At 36.5% G+C, this 20,658-nt stretch overlaps 1 protein-coding gene across 1 annotated transcript in view; it reads right to left on the bottom strand.

Moving 5' to 3' along the window:
• NECAB1 (N-terminal EF-hand calcium binding protein 1) overlaps positions 1-15,186 on the bottom strand; it is a gene marked incomplete at both ends in the record, with an annotated part of 37,454 nt that extends 22,268 nt beyond the window's left edge. Inside the window, 5 exons of the mRNA XM_081325613.1 lie at positions 2,291-2,388; positions 3,133-3,158; positions 6,780-6,888; positions 12,660-12,684; positions 15,085-15,186. Of these exons, the coding sequence (XP_081181739.1) occupies positions 2,291-2,388; positions 3,133-3,158; positions 6,780-6,888; positions 12,660-12,684; positions 15,085-15,186 (360 nt within the window). The remainder of the gene's footprint in view (positions 1-2,290; positions 2,389-3,132; positions 3,159-6,779; positions 6,889-12,659; positions 12,685-15,084) is intronic.
• Between the last annotated feature and the right edge of the window lie 5,472 nt (positions 15,187-20,658).

Here is a 20,658-nt window from a genome sequence, read left to right as displayed (position 1 = left end):
TATTATCTCTTAATCTTTTTACTTTTAAAATTTAAGAAAATCAAGCATTCAGCTAGCAGTCTTCATTACCTAAATCAAGCTAGATTCCAAAACTATATTTTACTCTGTAAGATTAGTTGATGGGTAAAGAAGTGTGATTACTCTGCCAATTAGAGGTTAGATACTATATGATATACTTTGAAGCAAAATGCACATTTGAAGCTTCTCTTGGCTTGATTCATATGTTTGAGGAATCTAGATGCTTTCAAATTTAGGGATAATCCTTGTGGGGAGAAATTATAAGGATTTCTTTGGAGAAATTGATAGAGTTGCTTAGCTACCTAGCTTGATACTGTATTCATATATCTCAGTGAACCACAATTTGCTTAAATGTAGTTTGCTGTGTAAGTCCCAGTTGCTAGATTCACACAAAATACTAGTCAAAATTGCTTCCCCTTTTACAGTTTAGCCTAGACCCAGGCCAGGCAGATTAAGCTTTTTCAATATCTGTTCATGTCAGTCACGGCTCTATGGGGTTTTAAATTAGGTTAGCTCATTTCTGTCCTCTTTTGTACTGAAAAATTAATTTAACAACCCAGTTTCTTAATCTGATGAACTGTTCTTATACAAAATACATATAATTTGAGAATGTGAATGTACCATGGAATATAATAATCTAATCAATAAATATCTATTTGTTTAACCTGTTGAAATACAGAGATTGATCAGCTTCAGACTCTTTTTCTTTCTGCTCCTGCTCTACCTAGTTACTGTGGATACTAAAATGAAAGTTCTATTCCATGGCTTAATTGAGACCTTTTCAAGAAAATATGTCAGTCAAGAGACATACTGATTGGGGCTATATTCTAACATGCCAAGTTGGATAAAATTGTTTTAGAGACTTCAGTTTCCCCACTAAGAGGATTGACATTTTTTCTTGATCTGACTGTACACAACCCAGCACAACATGATATTTCTTTCAAGGCACAGATGTGAATTAATGAGTTCAGTCACAGAGGAGAGTGTCTGTAAAAGTGTTTCTTCTACCTGGCCTTGCAAGAAGCTGTGATTACATGAGCAAAGGAGACAAATGTTACATTGCTAAAAAAAGATTGGCCACCGCAATAGCTCATTATAGACTTATTGATTAGTTATGGCTCTACGAATGTTCCTTCAGTTCTGTTTTGAGTAAACTAGAAACTGAGCCTGGGACATTTTTCATGAAAAGCATGTTGTCAAGTTTCCGACGTATGGGCTTTTCAAGTGACTCTTGAGGCATTGTTTACCTTAAAAGTCCTTTATTAGCCTAATACACCGGCAAATGCTTGCTCGAAGGAAGCTGGAATCTGAAATCTCCACCGCTTGCACAATATATTAAAACACAATTCTCCACCTGTCTAATTTTGTCATTAATCATATTCTCCAATTAATTTAAAGAATCAGTTTCCCTTCCGTTAGAAGAACGCCAAAGCCATATCTTCTTTAGAGAGACAAATGGCCTTGAAAGTGCATTCCTACTCTTCCCTCCCCACAATTTTTAAACTAAAATCATATACAAGACTTAAAGCAATACACAAGTTTTACATATGAAATAGCTACTTCTTCATCTCTTGTTAAGCAATAACATTCGATGTTAGCAGCGTTGACACATGCATTCTTCCAGTAAAGTACAGAAAAGTGGGATATTGGATATCTTCCTAAAAATTTTATTCAGAAAGCATAATATTTCATTTTATTCCATAAATAATAACTTCCACATTCCTCCTGCATACCATTTCAGTAGTAGGCCCTTCCAATATTGTTGGACTGTCTTCTTCTCTGATAATTACATATACTGATGGGGGCTAGGACTGTATGCAGAGATCATGTAAATAAATGGCCCATTCTCCATCTGTGCTGAGCGCCCCACTCAAAATAGAGTTTAGTATTTGAAGTGATAAAAAATGTGAATTCATTTTATTCAAGGCAGAAAAATGTATCACTTGACATATTAATCTCAATATTATTTAGTATTTTGAGTTTCCATGCACCACTGGCTACAGTTTAGAGGAAACAGTGGAGAAAAAAAATACACTGGTATAGCATGTAGTGCAGAGGATGGGTGTATGTGTCAATTTAACTTTCTATGCCCAGGCTCCAGAAATATTTCAAATAAGCTTGAAAGAGCTGGTGGAACTGGGATTGATGACACTTTGTCCTCCATCTAAGCAAATATAGCAATTCTTTATTCACAGAGCAAATTCTTATATACTTAAGCAATACAAGCCCCTATTACATCATACAGTTGGAAAAATAATATAAGGAACCCTACTTTCTTTGTAGTATCCATTGCCTTCAGTATGGCTACATTGAGATCTTCCAAAGCAGACAGGACGCTTTCATAAGCTCCCAGATGCTGTGAAAAATATTCTAAAATAGATAGAAATACAGCATCAAAAAGTGGAAAGATCGAAAAATCAAAATGGTGTGTGTGTGTGGGGGGGAGAGAAGCATAAGCTTGATCACCCAAATCCTTTAGGATAGTAGTTTATTAAGACCTTAATACTGGGTAAAATTGGTAAATCCCTCTGAATGTACTTTGTTCTGGTTTTATTTTAGCAGTAGCAAAAGAAAGAAGGAAGAAGAGGAATAAGCAAAGAAAGAAAATGTCATGTAGTTTAGGAAAGAGAAAGAGGGCAGATGGGCGGTTTATATGCTTGCTTCAAAAATTATAATAAAAGTTAGTTAGGGAAATCAGGGGAAGATATCTTTCCAAGATTTTTATATTAAAACACAATGAGCAAGATATTTAATATAATAATGCAGTATTGCCTATGTAAAGAGATACAGGCATATTCCTGTCCCCAACCAACACAATTCTTAGTGAAGAACTCTACAATAAACTTTCTCACATTTGTATGTTGCTCAATGACCTGAAGAACAAAAATTTGATCTGAAGACCCCCTAAGATAAGACCACTGTGCACATATCAACTCCTGTAGTCTTACCATTTTTCAACATTGTCATTGCATTTATGACTTGCTTTTAATTAAATTACTTCTTAGGCACTAACAATGAAACAAAATCAACTGTCCTGATTCAGACTCACTAGTTTCCTCTCTCCTCCTGGAAGCGATGAATTTCTTTAATTTTAATTAAAAAAGAACTACTTACCAAATAGTTCTTCAGTTTCCAAGTTGCTGCAAGAAAAAGACATAATATAGAAAATGCATTGCTATTTCATGAATTCTGTCAACTTCTTTTAATTAGGTTTGTACACCAACTAATAATTTAAGTGTAAGTTTTTAGATTATTATCAATTTCTATTATGTTGATTTGCATGATTAAAGTTTACATATAATTTTATTTCAAATTAAATACGCAGCTCAATTGCAGCTCAAATGTTCTAGTTTTTCAACCTTGAATAGCAAATTTGAAATAAGCTTTACGATTAAATGCAAAATGGAATAGTTGAAAATGGCAAAGCAGTATAATGACAAGAAACTTTCTCAAATAAAAGATGCACCTATAAATTCAATTTGCTGCCTTGCAGCATAAAATTTATTTCAAAGACTCTATTTTGTCTTTACCAAAATGACAAATTTGAAAGAGAATACCTGTCTCTTTCTACAGGACCTACAGAATAAAGAGCTGGAACAAGCCTTATCTGTTGTAGAAAATTTAAAATATAAAGAAAATGTTGAAATGCTGGAAAATGAAAAATGTGGATTATAAAATGGATATGACAATTAAAATCAAAATACAAATGACAATCCAATATGTCCTGGACAGTGACTCTTTACAGGATTTACAAAAGAGGTTTGTTAAAACTCAAAAGAAGCTTCTGCGATGGGATAAGGAAATTTGAAAAGAGTCAGGCTTTTGGACAGTTGCCTAAAACAGAAGTGCTTCTTTCTACCATATCTCAGAATACTTTTAAGTAAGATTTATTGGCAGGAAAAGGAAGACGTTATACAACTTGCAGCAGTGAGCTATTTTCCATTTAGAATCATTATATTTTGTGTATATTAAGGTAGAGACCTTTCTATTTTCTTTGTAGCAGCCTCCCCATGCTCTGGTGAGATGGAGGATTGGTTTTCACTCATAAGAGAGAAACTGGCAGTTGGCTATTTGAATTATAGTTTCATGACTCTTTATCAGTGTAGAAACAAACTCTTACACCAAAAGTTTTTGTCTTTGACGTTGCTTCTCCATCTTCTGGGTCTGCTTTGTGTTAATAGATAACAGAATAACAGAGTTGGAAGGGATTTTGGAGGTCTTCTAATCCAATCCCCTGCTTAAGCAGGAATACCATTTCAGACAAATGGTTATCCAATCTCTTCTTAAAAATCTCCAGTGTTGGAGCACCCACAATTTCTGGAGGCAAATTGTTCCACTGATTGTTCTGTCAGGACATTTCTCCATAGTTCTATGACATTTTTCCCCCTTGATTAGTTTCCATCCATTGCTTCTTGTCCTGCCTTCAGGTGCTTTGGAGATTGACCACTCTTCCTTGTGGTAGCCCCTCAAATATTGGAACACTGCTATCATGTCACCTCAGTCCTTCTCATTAAACTAGAAATACATACCAAATTCCTGCAACCGTTTTTCATATGTTTTAGCCTCCTGTTCCCTAATCATCTTTGTTGTTCTTCTCTGCACTCTTTCTAGAGACTCAAGATCTTTTTTTATATCATGGCAAGCAAAACTGGATGCAATATTCCAAGTGTGGTCTTACCAAGGCATTATAAAGTTGTATTAACACTTCCTATTTTAACTGAAGGTTGAAGCTGAACTCCTTCTGGTAAAAGAAGAACAATAGTTTAGCTTGCTCAACCTGTGCCTTTGCAAGCTCAGGATTCCTGGAATCAACCACAGGAAAGTGGATCCATTCCTAAAGCAAGCACTTCTACCCCCAAAGCAGCCTTGAGCCTGATTTGGTATGAAAGAGACACAGGGCCTACTCACCAGTGGTGGGATTCAGCCAGTTTGCACCATTTTGGCAGAACTGGTAGTTTATTTTTTGTTGCCCAGGCCCAGAATGGATTACCGGAAGCGGCATCCACACAGAGAACCAGTGTTTGACATATTTGAATCCCATCACTGCTGCTCACAATCTGGGGCAAGGAGGCTTGAAGGCACAGTTGCTATTAATATAGTAATTGCTACAGATGTGGAAGGTGGCAGATATCAGGCAAGCTCCAGATTGTCAAAGAGATTGATGTTGAGATCACCTCTAGCAAAAAAGGGGATCCAACATGAGTTTTCTGATTTGCATTTCTGAAAATGTTAAATGTTAAACCTGTAATTATCATGTTAGACTTGTGATTGACAAAGCTCTCCCCTGGATTTTGACCTTAAATGGGTTGCCATGGATTTTTGTTTCTACCTGTCAAGACTTGTGAGATTATAGCAGCTGCACCAAATGCAAACACCAAAGCAGAAATAATCCCATCAGATATTCACAGTAACTGCAAAGTCCAAACACAAAGCCTGCTTAACTTTAAGGCTTTCAGATCTAGCCACAAAAATCTGTACCACCACCACTAATGGGAACAAAGAGTTAATGTTCACCACAGAACATCATAATGTTTCCATCTAATCATCATTTGAATTTCTAAAGCCTAAATCTGGGAACCCTTCAGTACTTAGCTTAATAAAGGCACCACCACATGGTGAGATATTTTAATCACAGAATATGATTCAAACTCTGAGTTGGTAACTTGGAAGACATGCTTATTTGGCTGGCATATTAGATTTGTAAGCTAAATCCAAATCCAGATAACATCATGTCATCTGTTAATATAACTGCAGGACAACAAATGGCTATGATTGTTTCCCACTGGATAGCATAAAATGAGAGTTTGTAGGCATTAGGATTCCTGTATGGAATGTAATGCAAATAAGCACAGAGTTTTTTGTATAGAGCAGGGGTGTCAAACTGCCAGCCCACGGGCTGGACGCATCACGAAGAAACCGCGCCCACCCCATTGCCGGCAATGGGGAAAAAGTTCCGATACGTCGCACAACGTCACGTGACGTCGCGAGTTTGACATGTCTGGTATAGAGGTATCTCTAAATTATATTTAAATACACATGCACAAGGAAAGCATGTGTATGTATGCATAACATTCTTCTTTGAATCCAATAGAATTTGTAGGCCCATTTCCTTCATCTTTTGAATTAATGGGGTCAGGGAAGTTTATATAGGAGCAGCTTTACAATTTTGGGAGGATCCCAAAGATGCTTTTTAAAAAGCAACTGGACTTTCTTTCTTTCTTTTCCCTTGAAAGTGTTTCACTTCTCATCCAAGAAGTTTCTTTAGTTCTTCTTGGATAAGAAGTGAAATGTTTTCAAGGAAAAACTCAAGAAAGTCTAGTTGTCTTTTAAAAAGCACCTTTGGGACAGCCATAACCTGGATGATTGAGAATCTTCATAGACAGTTTTGGAAGGGATTTATTTTCCCTTTGCACAATAGCATTTTTAAAACATTTTTTACTATTTGTCCCATAATGGTGACAGAATGGCATTATAACAAATGGAAATAAAAAGGGAAAAGGCACTTTCTCAACATTTATATGACAATAGAAAACAATCCACTGTTACTCAAAGAGTATGGATAACTTCTCTACTCCACCCACCCCACTACTGTAGCCTGCATCCTTAGAAACATTCAAAGTTTGTAGATTATGGATGAGGCTGTTCATACACACATTCATTCCGTACATTATTTATAAAGCAGTAAGTTTACCTGACAAATCCATACAAGAAAATGGCCTTGCCTTGAGATTTTGAATTATTTTAAAATCAATGCTACCTACTCTGTGTTGTGTATGTCAATCTTCTGAAACAGCTGGTGAAGCTCCTCTATGCTCAGAATTCCATCCGCAAAGTAGGTCTTAAATTCATCAAAGGACAATTTGCCATCATCTGAAATCAGAGAAAGATTTGCCCACCTAGAGGCATTTTACTCCAACCAATGTGAAGATCATGACTTTTTAAAAGGAAGCACCACAGGCTGTAATTTTTCTAGTTTATAAATTTCTGCATAAAATGAAAATCTCTCTCTCTCATACATAGATATAATACACTATTATATTAGAAAAATGTGCTTCTTATGACTACAGATGATCATTTTTGTGGTTCAGTGAAATTTGGTTGTTCATGTTCTTACAGACTTTTCATGATTACTGTAAAGATCAAAGTTTTTTTTATAGAGCACACAAGTCCCATTGTCCTTGGGACCCCCATCCCTGATTATTGCAAAGCTCACTGTAGATCACATGGGGAATAGACATAAGGATAGCCTGTGAAGAGCCTCCCCCTTGTGCACAGTATTTTTCACCATTTGTCTTAGTGGTCAAATCAGCTTAAGAGTGCAAACAGCTATCTTACCTATTACAAAATATAAATATGACTGTCATTTATTATCCAGGGCTAAGATTACTCCTGAAAAATATTTTACTTGACTATCCCTTGACAGAGAAAATGAGAAGGTCATTTTTTCTCTTATTTCCCCATGCCTTGTTATATATGTTAAAACCTTATCATGGCATTGTCACAGGAAAAAAAGATATGCAAAAATGACATTCAATTTTCTCAGAGGGATATTAGCAGCTAGACAAGTAAAGCTGCTTTGAGCAGAGAATAATTTTAAGGCATTTTAGTGACAATGGAAGCTTTATCAGAACCCAAGGCCTTCCAATTCTCAGAATGAAATTCTGGTAGCCATTTTGGCTAGAGCTATTAGTAATTTTAGGGACGCGGTGGCTCAGTGGGTTAGGACGCTGAGCTTGTCGATCAGAAGGTCGGCAGTTTGGCGGGTCAAATCCCGAGTGCCGTGTAACAGAGTGAGCGCCTGTTACTCGTCCCAGCTTCTGCCAACCTAGCAGTTCGAAAGCACGTAAAAATGCAAGTAGAAAAATAGGGACCACTACGGTGGGAAGGTAACAGCGTTCCATGCACCTTTGGCGTCTAGTCATGCTGGCCACATGACCACGGAGACGTCCTCGGACAAGCGCTGGCTCTTCGGCTTTGAAACGGAGATGAGCACCGCCCCTAGAGTTGGAAACGACTAGCACGCATGTGCGGGGGAACCTTTACCTTTACCTTTTTATTAGTAATTTATAACAGAAGGCAGGACCTAAGATACTGTATCTTGAACAATTTCAACAGCAGACCATAATGTAATCCAAGGCTTTAGGGTAAATTGGGAAGTAATAAGAAAAACAAAGAAGGATAAGAAAACACTTTGGTCATGTTGCTAAGAAATCTACTTAAACTTATCCAGGAGGTCATCAGCAATTGACCTCATCTCACTTTTTCCCTTTTATTGACAGTTCAGCAACATTTGAAGAGCCTTATGTTCCTCACTCTATTTTTCCACAGTATTTTATAACTAAATAGGTTATTCTTTTATCCCTTTGCAAAATAGTTATATAGTGCAGCAATTAATTTTCAATATTTAATCCTTTAGTACTCTAGCCACTGTATTTTATTGCTCCGCCTTACAATCATTTTAATATCTTCCTAATTTAATTAACCCTGTAAATTCTGCTACATGACTGCATATTTTCTGCACAGTGACTATTACAAAGATATTCTGTTCTGTTCACTGCATCCTAGGCCTGAATAGCTCCTTATCAGTCCTTCTTCCTTTTGTTGCTGCACTTTCATAAAGGTGAACTTTTAAAAATTGGGAGGGAAGATTACTAAAGGGGCAGATAGCAATTTCCTTGGACTTAGTTTTTCATGTTTCCAGAAATAGGAGTAATAGCCTTCTCTCAGAAAAAGCTTGAGCTTCCTCTATAGATTACCTTTAAAAAATGGAAAACTAAAGTAATAATACACGTCAGACAGAGGTCTCCCACCATAGGTTATTAGGAGAGAGTTATTTTAAAATAATATATTGCTTAATGTTTTTGAATCATAAAATTTATCAGCCAATAATCTTTGGTCCCTAGAAACTATCAGTATAATTCCAAAGATTGGCCAACCATAAGATAATGTTCCATCTTTGTCCAAAAGGATCTTATTGTAGAGTAGGAATCTTGGGATAACATCTATTTCATTGCTACTATCCAATAGTCACATAGTTGTTTTTTTTAAAAAAAACTATGTGACTATTAGGACATAGAATATAGAACGTAGAATAATATGTTGGAAGGGACCTTGAAAGTCTTCTAATCCAAAGCCCTGCTCAGGCAGGAGACCCTACTACACCATTCAAGCAAATTATCAAGTCTCTTCTGGAAAACCTGCAGTGATAGAGCACCCCATAGCTTGATTCCTGTGGAGTAGGGCTAGTTCTGCTAGCCCTATTACACAGGAATAAATTCCACTGATATTTGTTGCATCATCAGTGCTAAATATTTGACTACTAAGAGATTTTGGACCCATTTTTCTTAAATGAGTGCCACAGTGAAAGTAAAATCCAATTTCAGTGAAAACTAAAAATCCAGGCTTTGCTGTACATGAACAGAGATCTTTTCTGAAATGGCATTTACTTCAGGTACACTGAAAGATAGCTCAACATTATATCCATTTCCTTTGCAACAGTGCTTTTACTAACTTTCATAGGCTTAGCTATCTGTTTTCTAAAATATTTCATTAGCATCTCCTCAAGTAGCCATAGAAACCTGTTCTGAGCAAGTAACATGATATTTGTTTTATGTGATAATTATGCATCAATGATTCTCTCAGCTTTTTCATCAGGCTATCATATAACAGCTGGATCCTAGCTGTTTAATTTTAAGTACAGCTAGAGTAAGAAGATTTCTGGAAGGGAAGAAGATTTCTTTATACTGATGCTCATACAGGTAGTCCTCCTTTAGTGATTGACTCATTTAGCACTATTCACAGTTACGATGGTGATGAAAAAACTTTTTTTATTTTTTTAAAATTATATTTTTATAAATGCAAATCCTTGCATTTATGACCCTCACAGGTCTGTAAAGTAAAGGAAACCTGAAGTAAGATATTAAGCCCAGTCACTTAGCAACTTCTTAACATCCATGTTGTTGGTCCCAATTTGGTCACTAAACAAGGATTATCTGTAGGATTTTAAGTCATCTAGGTACATTGTATCAGAAAATACACAAGGCTTTTAATATCTAATAATCCTGTTGCTATAAAATGTAATTGTGAATTCAGCTAATGCAAAATTAATGCCCAACTGAAACCAATGCAGTATTCTGCTCCTTTATACTGGTTCTTTATCTGCCAACCAGCATGACTGTTGTGGATAATTCAAGTCCAGACGTTTTGAGGGAATACAGATTGCAAAAGATGGCTACAGTCAAATAATGTCAATGCACGTAAGTATTAAAATTTGCAGTAGGGGGGGGACATAATTTCACAATCCAAACTCCTTTCATACATTTCCTGATGTTGCACATAAGTGCAGAAAGGGAAGGACTTGGATCATGATATTGTAGCCTCATCTTGGAGATGTTGACTGGATACATTCTACCAATAAGACTACAGTTGTGAAGTTGTGAATGCTCCAACATTGGAAGTTTTTAAGAAGAGACTGGATAGCCACTTGTCTGAAATGGTATAGGGTTTCCTGCCTGAGCAGGGGGTTGGACTAGATGACCGCCAGGGTCCCTTCCATCATCATCATCATCATCATCATCATCATCATCATCTAGTAGAATCCTTTACTCATTGACCTATGTTCTACTGAATCCAGGTGGCTATAACTCTCAATAGACTGTATAGAACAGTGCTATCAATTTTACTTTAAACATCTGATATTTCAACCAGATAATGAATAGTAAAACCCATGATGTAAATGAAGAAGAAACATTTTCTTGAACAAATTTGTAACTTGTTTTGAAATCATCTTCAAATAATGTTGCAGCTGTTTTTGTGGTAAAATGATAGTTGGTAAAAATATTACAGTAAAAAGAATAACTGGAAAAGCCCTAAGATTAAACTACCATGTTTTACCTAATAAAAGTAAATTTAGTAATTAGTAATAAAATCTAAATGCAGTTTAATACATTCTGAATGTAATTCCATGTAAGGGGGGAATTCTCAAACATCTGAAAAAGCGCACAATGCTAATAATTTGAAATAAAGAATGAATATATTGTATATTTTTTCTCTTTGGATGAGAAAGTAGAATTGGCTTTTGCCATGGAGATGGGATCATCCCATCAGCTTCTTCGACAGAGCTGTGTGAAACTGGGCTAGTTCTATATTTAAAACAGCAGGTCAGATTTTGTTGTCCCCAATTGTTTTACAACAACTAAAAATCTGTTCAAGAACAGGAATCTCATATTCATTTTATTTAGGGTTTCATCCATTCTGCCTCATTTGCTTTTTTGTTTTTTGATTATTTGGTTCACAGCTGTTCTTCCTGGCATATTATGAATGATACTAACATCAGGTATCCTCAACCATCCCTCCTCAGTTTTTCATCAGTTTTTATTATTGGATTTTAGTGCCTTGTTTTTCAGAGTGCTGCTGGAAGGTCTGCACAGCTGTTGCTCCACAGTTCCAGATTTGCATTTCCAGCTATGAAATCTTTTCTGCTTTAAGAAATGCTTTTCTTAGAAAGCAAAGGTTTTGCTCATATGTTGCAGTGAAGTGGGAAGACACTGGAAATAGTTTGAAAAAGAGGTTTCAAAGCATGTAGCACCTGACTGGAATTCTTCAGAGCAGCTGTGCCTTTTCCTGGCATCATAGGGAATTTGTAATACTTATATCTGAGGGGGGAAAATTACAACCAGAGCTTTTCCCATTTTCATATTAAAGCTGTTTCCCTTCTGGCCATCACTGTGGTGACATAAAACCTCTCATTATTGTTTAAGTGGCATAACAATGATTAAATACCTCTAGAACATATGTAAATCCCTAGGGAGAGCCCTGCCTAAGTATAAATATTGTGTGTAAGACTACAAGAAACACTGGTGTGTCAGAGGGAAAGACTTCTCTGTCCAGCCCATGACTGGGCTATTTATGGTCCTTGACCTAGTAATCTAGTTGCATACTACTGCCAGAATGATACATAGCAATAGTTTAGGTCAAGGATTTAAATGGTTTGTTTTGTTTTCATTTAGTGTGTGGGTAAGCCTAACCACTGTAGAGTATAAACAATGTTTGTCATGATGTATGGACTCCGCACTGTTATTTATTCAGCAAATAATGGTTCAGCCCTGGCTTCACATGATGTGTAAACAAGCTTGTATATGTAAAAAGCTTTGGATAGATTTATAATTCCTGTTCAACCATATATTCCAACAAGTCAGATGATCTCCACAGAGATGGCACCATAGATGGCCAATGTAAGCTACAATGATGTTGCATGTAGCATGATATGATTGCACACCTGAATTATGTAATTTGTATCATTTGCATGATGATGCCATAGCAAGCATAGCATCCCTTGCCCACAGTCTCCTGTGGATTCCCATAACCAATACCATCTAGATCAGTGTTTCTCAACTTTGCAACTTTAACATGTGTGGATTTCAGCTCTCAGAATTCTCCAGCTAGCATGGGAATCGAAGTCCACACATCTTAAAGTTGCCAGTGATGATATAGATCAAGCTCCTCAGCCAGGTAATTTTGAAGTGACAAGTTCACCAGTCACTACCTCTCCCAGGAAAACAGAGCAATCAAACTAAATGTTTCTCCAAATCCCTCACTGTTTTATTATGTTCTGAGAAAGGAAAGCAAATGATTGGACTTACCATTTTTATCTGCTCTTCTCAGAATCTAAGAGGGAATAAACCAGTATATATCAACAAAGAAATATTGTAATACTTACAAGGACACACATACTTTGGTAAACATAGCAATGTTTTAAAGGATTTTTTAAAAAGGCTTATTAATTATGATCCCAGTACAGACAGTACAGTACTACAATAGACAGTACAAACTATACTTTTGAAGAAAGGTGCTTTTAGTATTTTCTTTAGACCCATAGGTGGTGCACATTTGCAATTGATTAGATGCCAAGATTGCCCTTGTATTTGGTGCCAGGTAAAACAATTCACTTCTGTCAGGCTTTCTAATCAATTGTGGGATGATGTATCAGACTGGCTGAAGACAATTACAGGGGACACTGAATAGGTGTTCTCATTTGATGTTCTACTTCTTTGTGGTATTCTGGGAACATTTTACAAAAAAAGACTGGTGTTGGAAATGTTGATCCACAGTGCATCCATACATCTCAGCAAGGATCTGAATTACCAGTCATGTGTAAATCCACAATGAAATAGACATTTGTAATTGCACCATTTAATTGCATGGATGGATTTCTGGTAGGTAGAATCCCCAAACTTTGTTGACCCATTTTCATGAAACAGTGTCCAAATTTATAGCTATTCAGTATTTGAGGATTTATCTATATGAGGACTGGAATCACCTGTGACACTGAATATGTATGATGAATTTTAACCAGATATTCACACTTCTCATACTATCACATATTTTAATATGTGACTTCAGAATATTAAGACTACTGATATATAGTATTGTCTAACAAAGAATGGTATTTAATAGAAGACATAAAATAGTGTTTAGGATTTAATATATTTGTACAATTGACAACAAAAGATTTTACCCTACCTTCCAAATGCAAACCTATCAAGAGCTTCTAATAATCTAAAAGCATTTCAATTTGGAAAGAAAAAATACATACTGAAATTTGTAAATAAAAATTAAAATGTTTTATTTGATACTTGATACATAAAGTTTTTAAATATAATATGTTGCTACTTCTGTACCAAGATTATTTTTTGCCTGCTTATAATAATATTATAACAAAATTGCTTTAAACAAGACTTGTGATTTTTACTGATGTTTTAACCTTTCTGTATGTATACAGCCATTGGAAGTTGAAAAATCACCCATATATTGAAATGAAACATAATCCATTTAAATACTAAATTTATTGCATAGTCTTTTATTTTCCGTAGGAACTATTAGATCCAACAATAATTCACTAATTAGTTTGAAAGGTTAGCATTTTCTCTTTATTTTTAAATCAAACATGGTCCTAACAAATTGTTATTCTATCATTTATGACAATTATATTTTGCTTTTGTTCCAGGAGTTCCAATTGTTGTACATGAATATCTTCCTTTTATTTTTCACCATGCTAATTTAATGAAACATATTAATCAGAGAGATAAGAAAGGAACTAAAATCATCCTATGGCTTAGCTGATTTTAAAAACCACATTTCACCTGCCCAAAGACCAGAAGCCCTTTTCCTATTATTGCGTATCACACAAAATAAAGTGGGTACATAATGCCCATCAATCGTGCACTGATCTAAGTTGTAGACCATCAGATTTATCATTATCATTTGAGACCATCCTAAGGAAGCACCAGGTAGTCTAAAATTCACAACACCTTTTCTAAATTTCCCATCCTGAAGAACCAACTCTTTTGCTTTTTCCATTGATATTAGAGCAAATTGAATCACTCCTGTCATACAGAATCATTGTGACTAATTTTGTAAATACCAAATTTTAAATACTTACATTATTTTTTTTTAAAAAATGTGGCATTTTTTATAAAATCTGAATAGAAGAACTAGTAAGCTGGCATTTTACTACGAAGCATGAGAAAAAAAATACTTTCCCTTTTCTTGGTTGTGCTTTTAAATGTCTAATAAGACAGCATGGAAAAACGGTTAATCTAAATCTGTTTTTCTGATATAGAATAGCTTAATATATTTGCAATGGTCCAGAACCTGTGATTTGTGCCTCAGGTCGTTTAGCATTCAGCTAGAGGGATTTAATCTGGAGGACTCTTAATAGGGCTCATATCAGATAACTGCGATCTAGGCATTAGCATCATTTGACAGGATAATCTCCTTAAGATCAGGGAATTCTTGCTGCACACCGATTTGGGGTGGGCAAACAGTCAACAGGTTGAGGCTTCCGCACACAGAGAGGAGCACAAGCCCAACCTGTTACATGTTTGCAATAGTAATAATTTTTTAAAAAAAAAAGGAAGGAAGGGATGCCCTCCCACCCCTTCACCCCCCCCCCCATTGGACGACCTCCATCCCGTTCGCAAGAGAAAAGGGTCGAACTTCGCTGACGCCCAAGGACGCAGCAGATCAAAGCCCGAAAAGGGGAGGCGAGGGACCCGCCGCGCTTACATCCAGGAAGATGGAGAGCCCCTTGGTCAGGGTCAGGGCAGAGCGGGGCTCCCGGGGGGAAGAGGAGGCAGGAGCTGCGTCCGGGCTCTCCGCGCCATCCATGCTTCGCTCTGGACCTTCCTTTGCCGACTATGCCGGGATGCGAGGAGGGAGGGCGGCAGCTGCTGGCGGCTCTTCCTCCCGTTGCCGGCGAAACCCCCGCCCCGCCCCTTGGCCGAGTCCCGATTCGCAAGGCGACCAGGACGAGCCACGGCGTCTCAACGAGCGAGGGAGGGAGGGAGGGAGCGCGCGCTCAGCCCTCGGTTGCTGCCAGCCGTGGCGCCGCCCTCACCTGCCTTTCGGCTGTGCTCGCCGCCAAGCGCGGCCTTGAATGAACGCTGCTTCCCTTCCGTTGGCAGCTGGGTGAAACCGAAGTTGGAGCATGTGCAGAGTGCCATACAGTAAGTACTTTTATCCTTGGGCATCCATCAGCTGAACCCTTGTTTGCACAGACTTGAACCCCAGCACGGAAAAAAGACAATAAATGAAAAGGATAAATGAAACATCACTGTAAGGCAGAAGTAACTATAAACTATTGGTTGCCAATTCAGGGGTCTTCAAACTTGGCCCTTTTATGACTTGTGGACTTCAACTCCCAGAATTCCTCAGCCAGCGTGTCTGGCTGAGGAATTCTGGGAGTTGAAGTCCACAAGTCATAAAAGGGCCAAGTTTGAAGACCCCTATACTAAATGGTTAATTTCCACAAGTATAAAAATTTCCTTGCTAACTCAGATGAAATAGTCCTCTAGTCTAGCCCAGCCAGAAATTTCTAGACAGTCTACAAGGTGGCCATGGGCAATGGGCTTTCTTCACCAATTGGCTTTCAAAGACTTTCTGCTTTTAAACATGGAAGTTGAGGTGCTCTCCATCAATCTTAGAATCCAATGAAATAGGAATTTCTTCTAAAATTTGCACCCTGAAGGATATCAGATGGAAACGTTTGTTCCATATAAATAAAAGACTGAAAGAAATTGCCACTACTGTTTTTGTACTGCACTCTTTGTTCAACAAACTGCAATGAGGTAACCTCTCAAAACATATTAACTACAAATTGTGTTTTACAGAGAATACTGGCTTGGTTCACAGAATACACAAAGCAGCAATCAAGCAACCCATGTGTTGATTTGGCATTCTATACAAATTGAGTCAATATAGTTACTTTATGGCTCAGTGTATGTCATGCAAAGCGTGAAAACTGGATTCATTAAGCCAACCTGGTTATGTGAATCAGGATAAGGAGATTGTGGGCAACTTGATGGCATACTTGGAAATCTTCAAGAAGATTTTTGGGGATCTTTTAAAATAATTCTTGTCAAAGTGTGCACTCACAGCCGATTTGAAATATATTTGCAATGCTAATATTTGTCCAAATTGTAAGAATTCAAGTTCTTTTTTGTCTATTTTCATCTGTGGATGAAGAACAATAAGGAAAGAAAACTTCCATGCATGGAAATCACACAGAGAAAAGATTAATTCTATTTACTGTTGCATCTGCACTGTTTTTACTTTCAAATAAGTGATCCAGGGAATTCAAATAATAGTCTCTGACAATAGCACATTTTTCTCATTTCCCTCAACAATTTGTTATTTATTCCTTCAAACCAGCTCTCACTTGGAGGAGGGGTTTCAGATATTTGAATGCTTGGTTGATAATTATTTATTCTACAGCTCTTGGGCTGCTTTTTATTAGCATATTGCTGCATTGTAATATTCTTTTTCAGAGAATAAAACAAGATTCTTTAACAGAATAACAGAGTTGGGACCTTGAAGGTCTTCTAATCCAACCTCTGCTCAAGCAAAAGATCTTATGCCATTCCAGATAAGTAGCTTTCCAGTCTCTTCTTAAAAACCTCCAGTAATGAAGCACCCACAAGTGCTGAAGGCAAGTCATTCCACTGGTTAACTAAGGAAATTTCTCCTTAGTTCTAGGTTGCTTCTCTCCTTGAATAGTTTCCAACCATTTTTCTTGTCTTGCCTTCTGGTGCTTTGGAAAATAGTTTTATACCCTCTCCTCTGTGGCAATCCCTCAAAATATTGGAACACTGCTATTGTGTCACCCCTACTCCTTCTTTTCACTAGACTAGCCATACCCAATTCCTGCAACCATTTATTTTATATAATGGGGTGACCAAAACTGGATGTAGTATTCCACATGTGGTCTTACTTTTTTTTAACTCTGACTTTTTGCTGGAGGTAATTTATAGATACTATCCCTCCTCACAGCCCTTTCAATTTCCAACTCTGCTCTGAAAGGCTGCCAATTTTGTAGGAGGGGAATCTTACTGTAGGAGGGAAAATATACAGATTTTGTCCAGATTCATATATCCTTTCTCATATACTAAGAGGCCTTTGATTGCTCTTTGACTCAGGAAGAAACAAGTTGTTTGCTAGACCTTTTGGGATGATTTCAACCTCATTCTGAATGCAAGGCCTATTCCTATGACTTCCTTCAGCCCTGTTAATTGTGGGCTAATTCATACAATTATTGTCAGGATTATTTTGATTAGGTCAACACATTGCTCTACAAGCAGCTGCATTGGTTTGGGTTTTTTGTGGATAATATTCTTTTTGTGGGGCCCATGCAAAAGGCTTGCCAACTTTCTAATTGGCTGAGCAGCTAATATCTTCTGCAGTAGCTGTCTATGTAGGCATTACAACAGAGCAATGTTTATCTCCATGCTGTGAAATGCTCCACCTGCTGATTCCTTCAGATCTAGTTGTCAAGTAGGCTTGAGTGAGATATAATTTGCATCATTCCCCTCTAGCTGAGACACACACATGCAGAGAGAATATGCTCTTCAGCAGGAGGAGACTCCTGCTGGAATCTTCTCAGTAGATTTCAAAACAAAGTTTTGTTGACAGCATTCTGTACTTAATGTGGCTGTGCAAAGCTTGGAGGGGGTACTTTGCTTTCATGTTGCTTTGAGCACAGCAGCCTTCAAAGCTGCTTTATTAAATAACCTTCAGACCCCACTTCTAAAAGCAAAGGAAAGTGGCTGCATTGTTTTGTTGTGTACTTCTGCAAGGCCTTGTTTGGAAACTGGAAGAAGCATCTGTTCGGCTCGTCTGTGTGACCAGAAGACTCTGGACATTTCTAGACTGCTGCTGAAAAACCTGGCAAGACTTGTGAGTGACACAAATTTCCTTTGATGGGACAAATAACATCACTCCTGTTCCTCTGTGCATAACTGTGACATAAGGATGAAACAGAGTCTCAAAAATCATCCTTCACATCGATGTGATACCATTTATATATAATTTTCAATTGCTACTCCATTGTCCCCAGACTTGAACATCAATATATTTCATTTTCAGATCCATACTATTTGCTGCATCATACAGTTTTCCTAAGATTCACTGCAAATTGTACAGCTTCTCAATCAAAAACACAATAAATAAATGAGTATGTTGTAAGATATTAATAAAATCTTGTTAATAAAAAAAGAATCCAACATCCATTATAGAACAAAACCTTTCTTAAGTTCTATTCAAAGGTTTATGCAAGATTGTGAGTTCTTTACAGTCATCACTGCTTTTGTTTGTACCTTGATTAATGGCTGTCATTGCTGTAAGCTTAAAACAGAGAAAGAATATATATTAATTGAAAGGCCACTATTTTACTAATTTCTGCTTATTTTTTGTCATGCATTATTTAATGGATTTGAAGCTAATACAAAGCAAAAGCAAAAAATCACTGCTGGATTCCAAATTATAGTTTATTATATTTTGTTATATAGATTGCATTCTTTTTATTATTTTTATAGATTGTATAAAAGGGTTTACAATACCATGTTTGATGGAAAGATGGAATGCACATTTAAAAGTAAATTAGCAACAAAATAATAATTCATACAAGATAAGCATAGTTCTGTAATTGGGACTTGCTCTATAATTTTAAACAAATTAATTTAGAAATGAGCCTCATATAACTGGGTGAGGTTAGCTCTGGATAAAGAAGTTCAGAATTCCTTGTTAGTTGGCAGCTAATTATACTTTGGTCTTATGCAGATTCTTTTATTCTTTAGGAGCACAAAATGAAATTATCAATCACTGTTAGTTAGGTACCTTTGTGGCAAATCTGACCTCCAGGGACTGTATTAACAAAATAATAAAGGCAGAATAAGTAAATAAATAAAATGCCAGTTGTCTTGTTCTGTTCCTGATGACAAGCCAAAGCTCTTCTAAGGAAAATTCATCCATCTCTTTGATCTTACCCTTATTATCTATAGATCCTTGATTCCTTTAGTTTTGTGTGATTTTAATGGGGTGTTTTGGTGGAACCTGTGTTCTGGGATATGTAATCTGGTAAAATGTCCAGCTTAGACTCCCAGCTCTCGTTTTTCACTTCATAATAAAGGGAAGATACTTTCCTTTTTTGGGCCCTGTTCTGAAATCCCTTCTTGAACAAGCAAGAGGCAGAGGGGATGACATCAAATACCAATGAAGGCATTCACTGTTGTTGCATTTCTTCCTGCCCAGCTGTCTTGGTTTGACAGGACAGCCAGGTGGTGGTAGAAATCTCCTAGCAGAAGACAGCTCTATCCTTGAACATTACTGGTTTTTTTTTTCTTTAAAGTTGGTACCTTTCTATAGATGCAATTAATTATGCAATTATTTATTTAACAGTAAAATCTAAAGATTAAAATGTAGTTAACAATGACAGTTAAACCAGTGAATCAGCTGAATAACAGAATAAATAAAATGCATATTTTATATTTCAGAGAATTTCTAATTTCCTGTTCTGTAGAAGCCCTTGCTTTCATTTCTACTCTTTCTGACTCAGTTCACAGAATGCTCTTTAATTCATAATTTCTTCAACAAACATGCCCTCTCCTGGTCTAAAGAGAGAACTATCTGAATTGTTTTGAAAGAACAAATTGTGCATATGAATTTACCATTCCACAAACTACTTGTAGCATCCTAAGAGCTAACAATGTGAGGCAAAATAACTTAACAATAAACTAAATTTTGTGAGCAATTTATTGCAACATGGCTAACTCATGCTGTATAGGTTATTATCTGTATTAATAGTCTGACATTTTCTTAGTTATAACATTGAAAATGTTTGATTAATCTACATTTGCATCAATTCATCTGAGTAGCATTAAAATATTTAATCAATTCATTGTTTTAAAAGCCTTGTTAATTTTCAAAGTAGTTATTAATGTTTTCCCTCAAAAGATCTTTAAATCTTTTAGATCCTAGTGAGAGATTATAATATTTTGTTGCTGTAATTAATTATTATCTAGTTAACTGCTTTTAACTAGGTTTCAAAGCAATTAAAATATAATGGTAAATATAGTCATTGACAGATGAGATAAAGGATGCAAGAAAATTAAGGCCATCTCATAGTAATCAAGCCCAATGAAACAAGAATTCTGTAGATTTCAGTAAGGTCTCTTTAATCCATCTGGAACAAATTCAGAATCTTAAATAATAAAAAAATTTCCAGGCTCATTTAAAGATTTAAGGCAGAGGCTCATTGAATACCTCATGATTCATTTCCCCAGATTGTTCCCTCCTGGGCTGAGTTGT

The sequence above is a fragment of the Vipera berus genome, assembly GCF_964194415.1.
Source record: "Vipera berus genome assembly, chromosome: 3".
In the NCBI taxonomy this organism is placed as follows: domain Eukaryota; kingdom Metazoa; phylum Chordata; class Lepidosauria; order Squamata; family Viperidae; genus Vipera; species Vipera berus.
The sequence above is the reverse complement of the archived record's forward strand: the minus strand, read 5'-3'. Positions and strand labels throughout refer to the sequence as shown.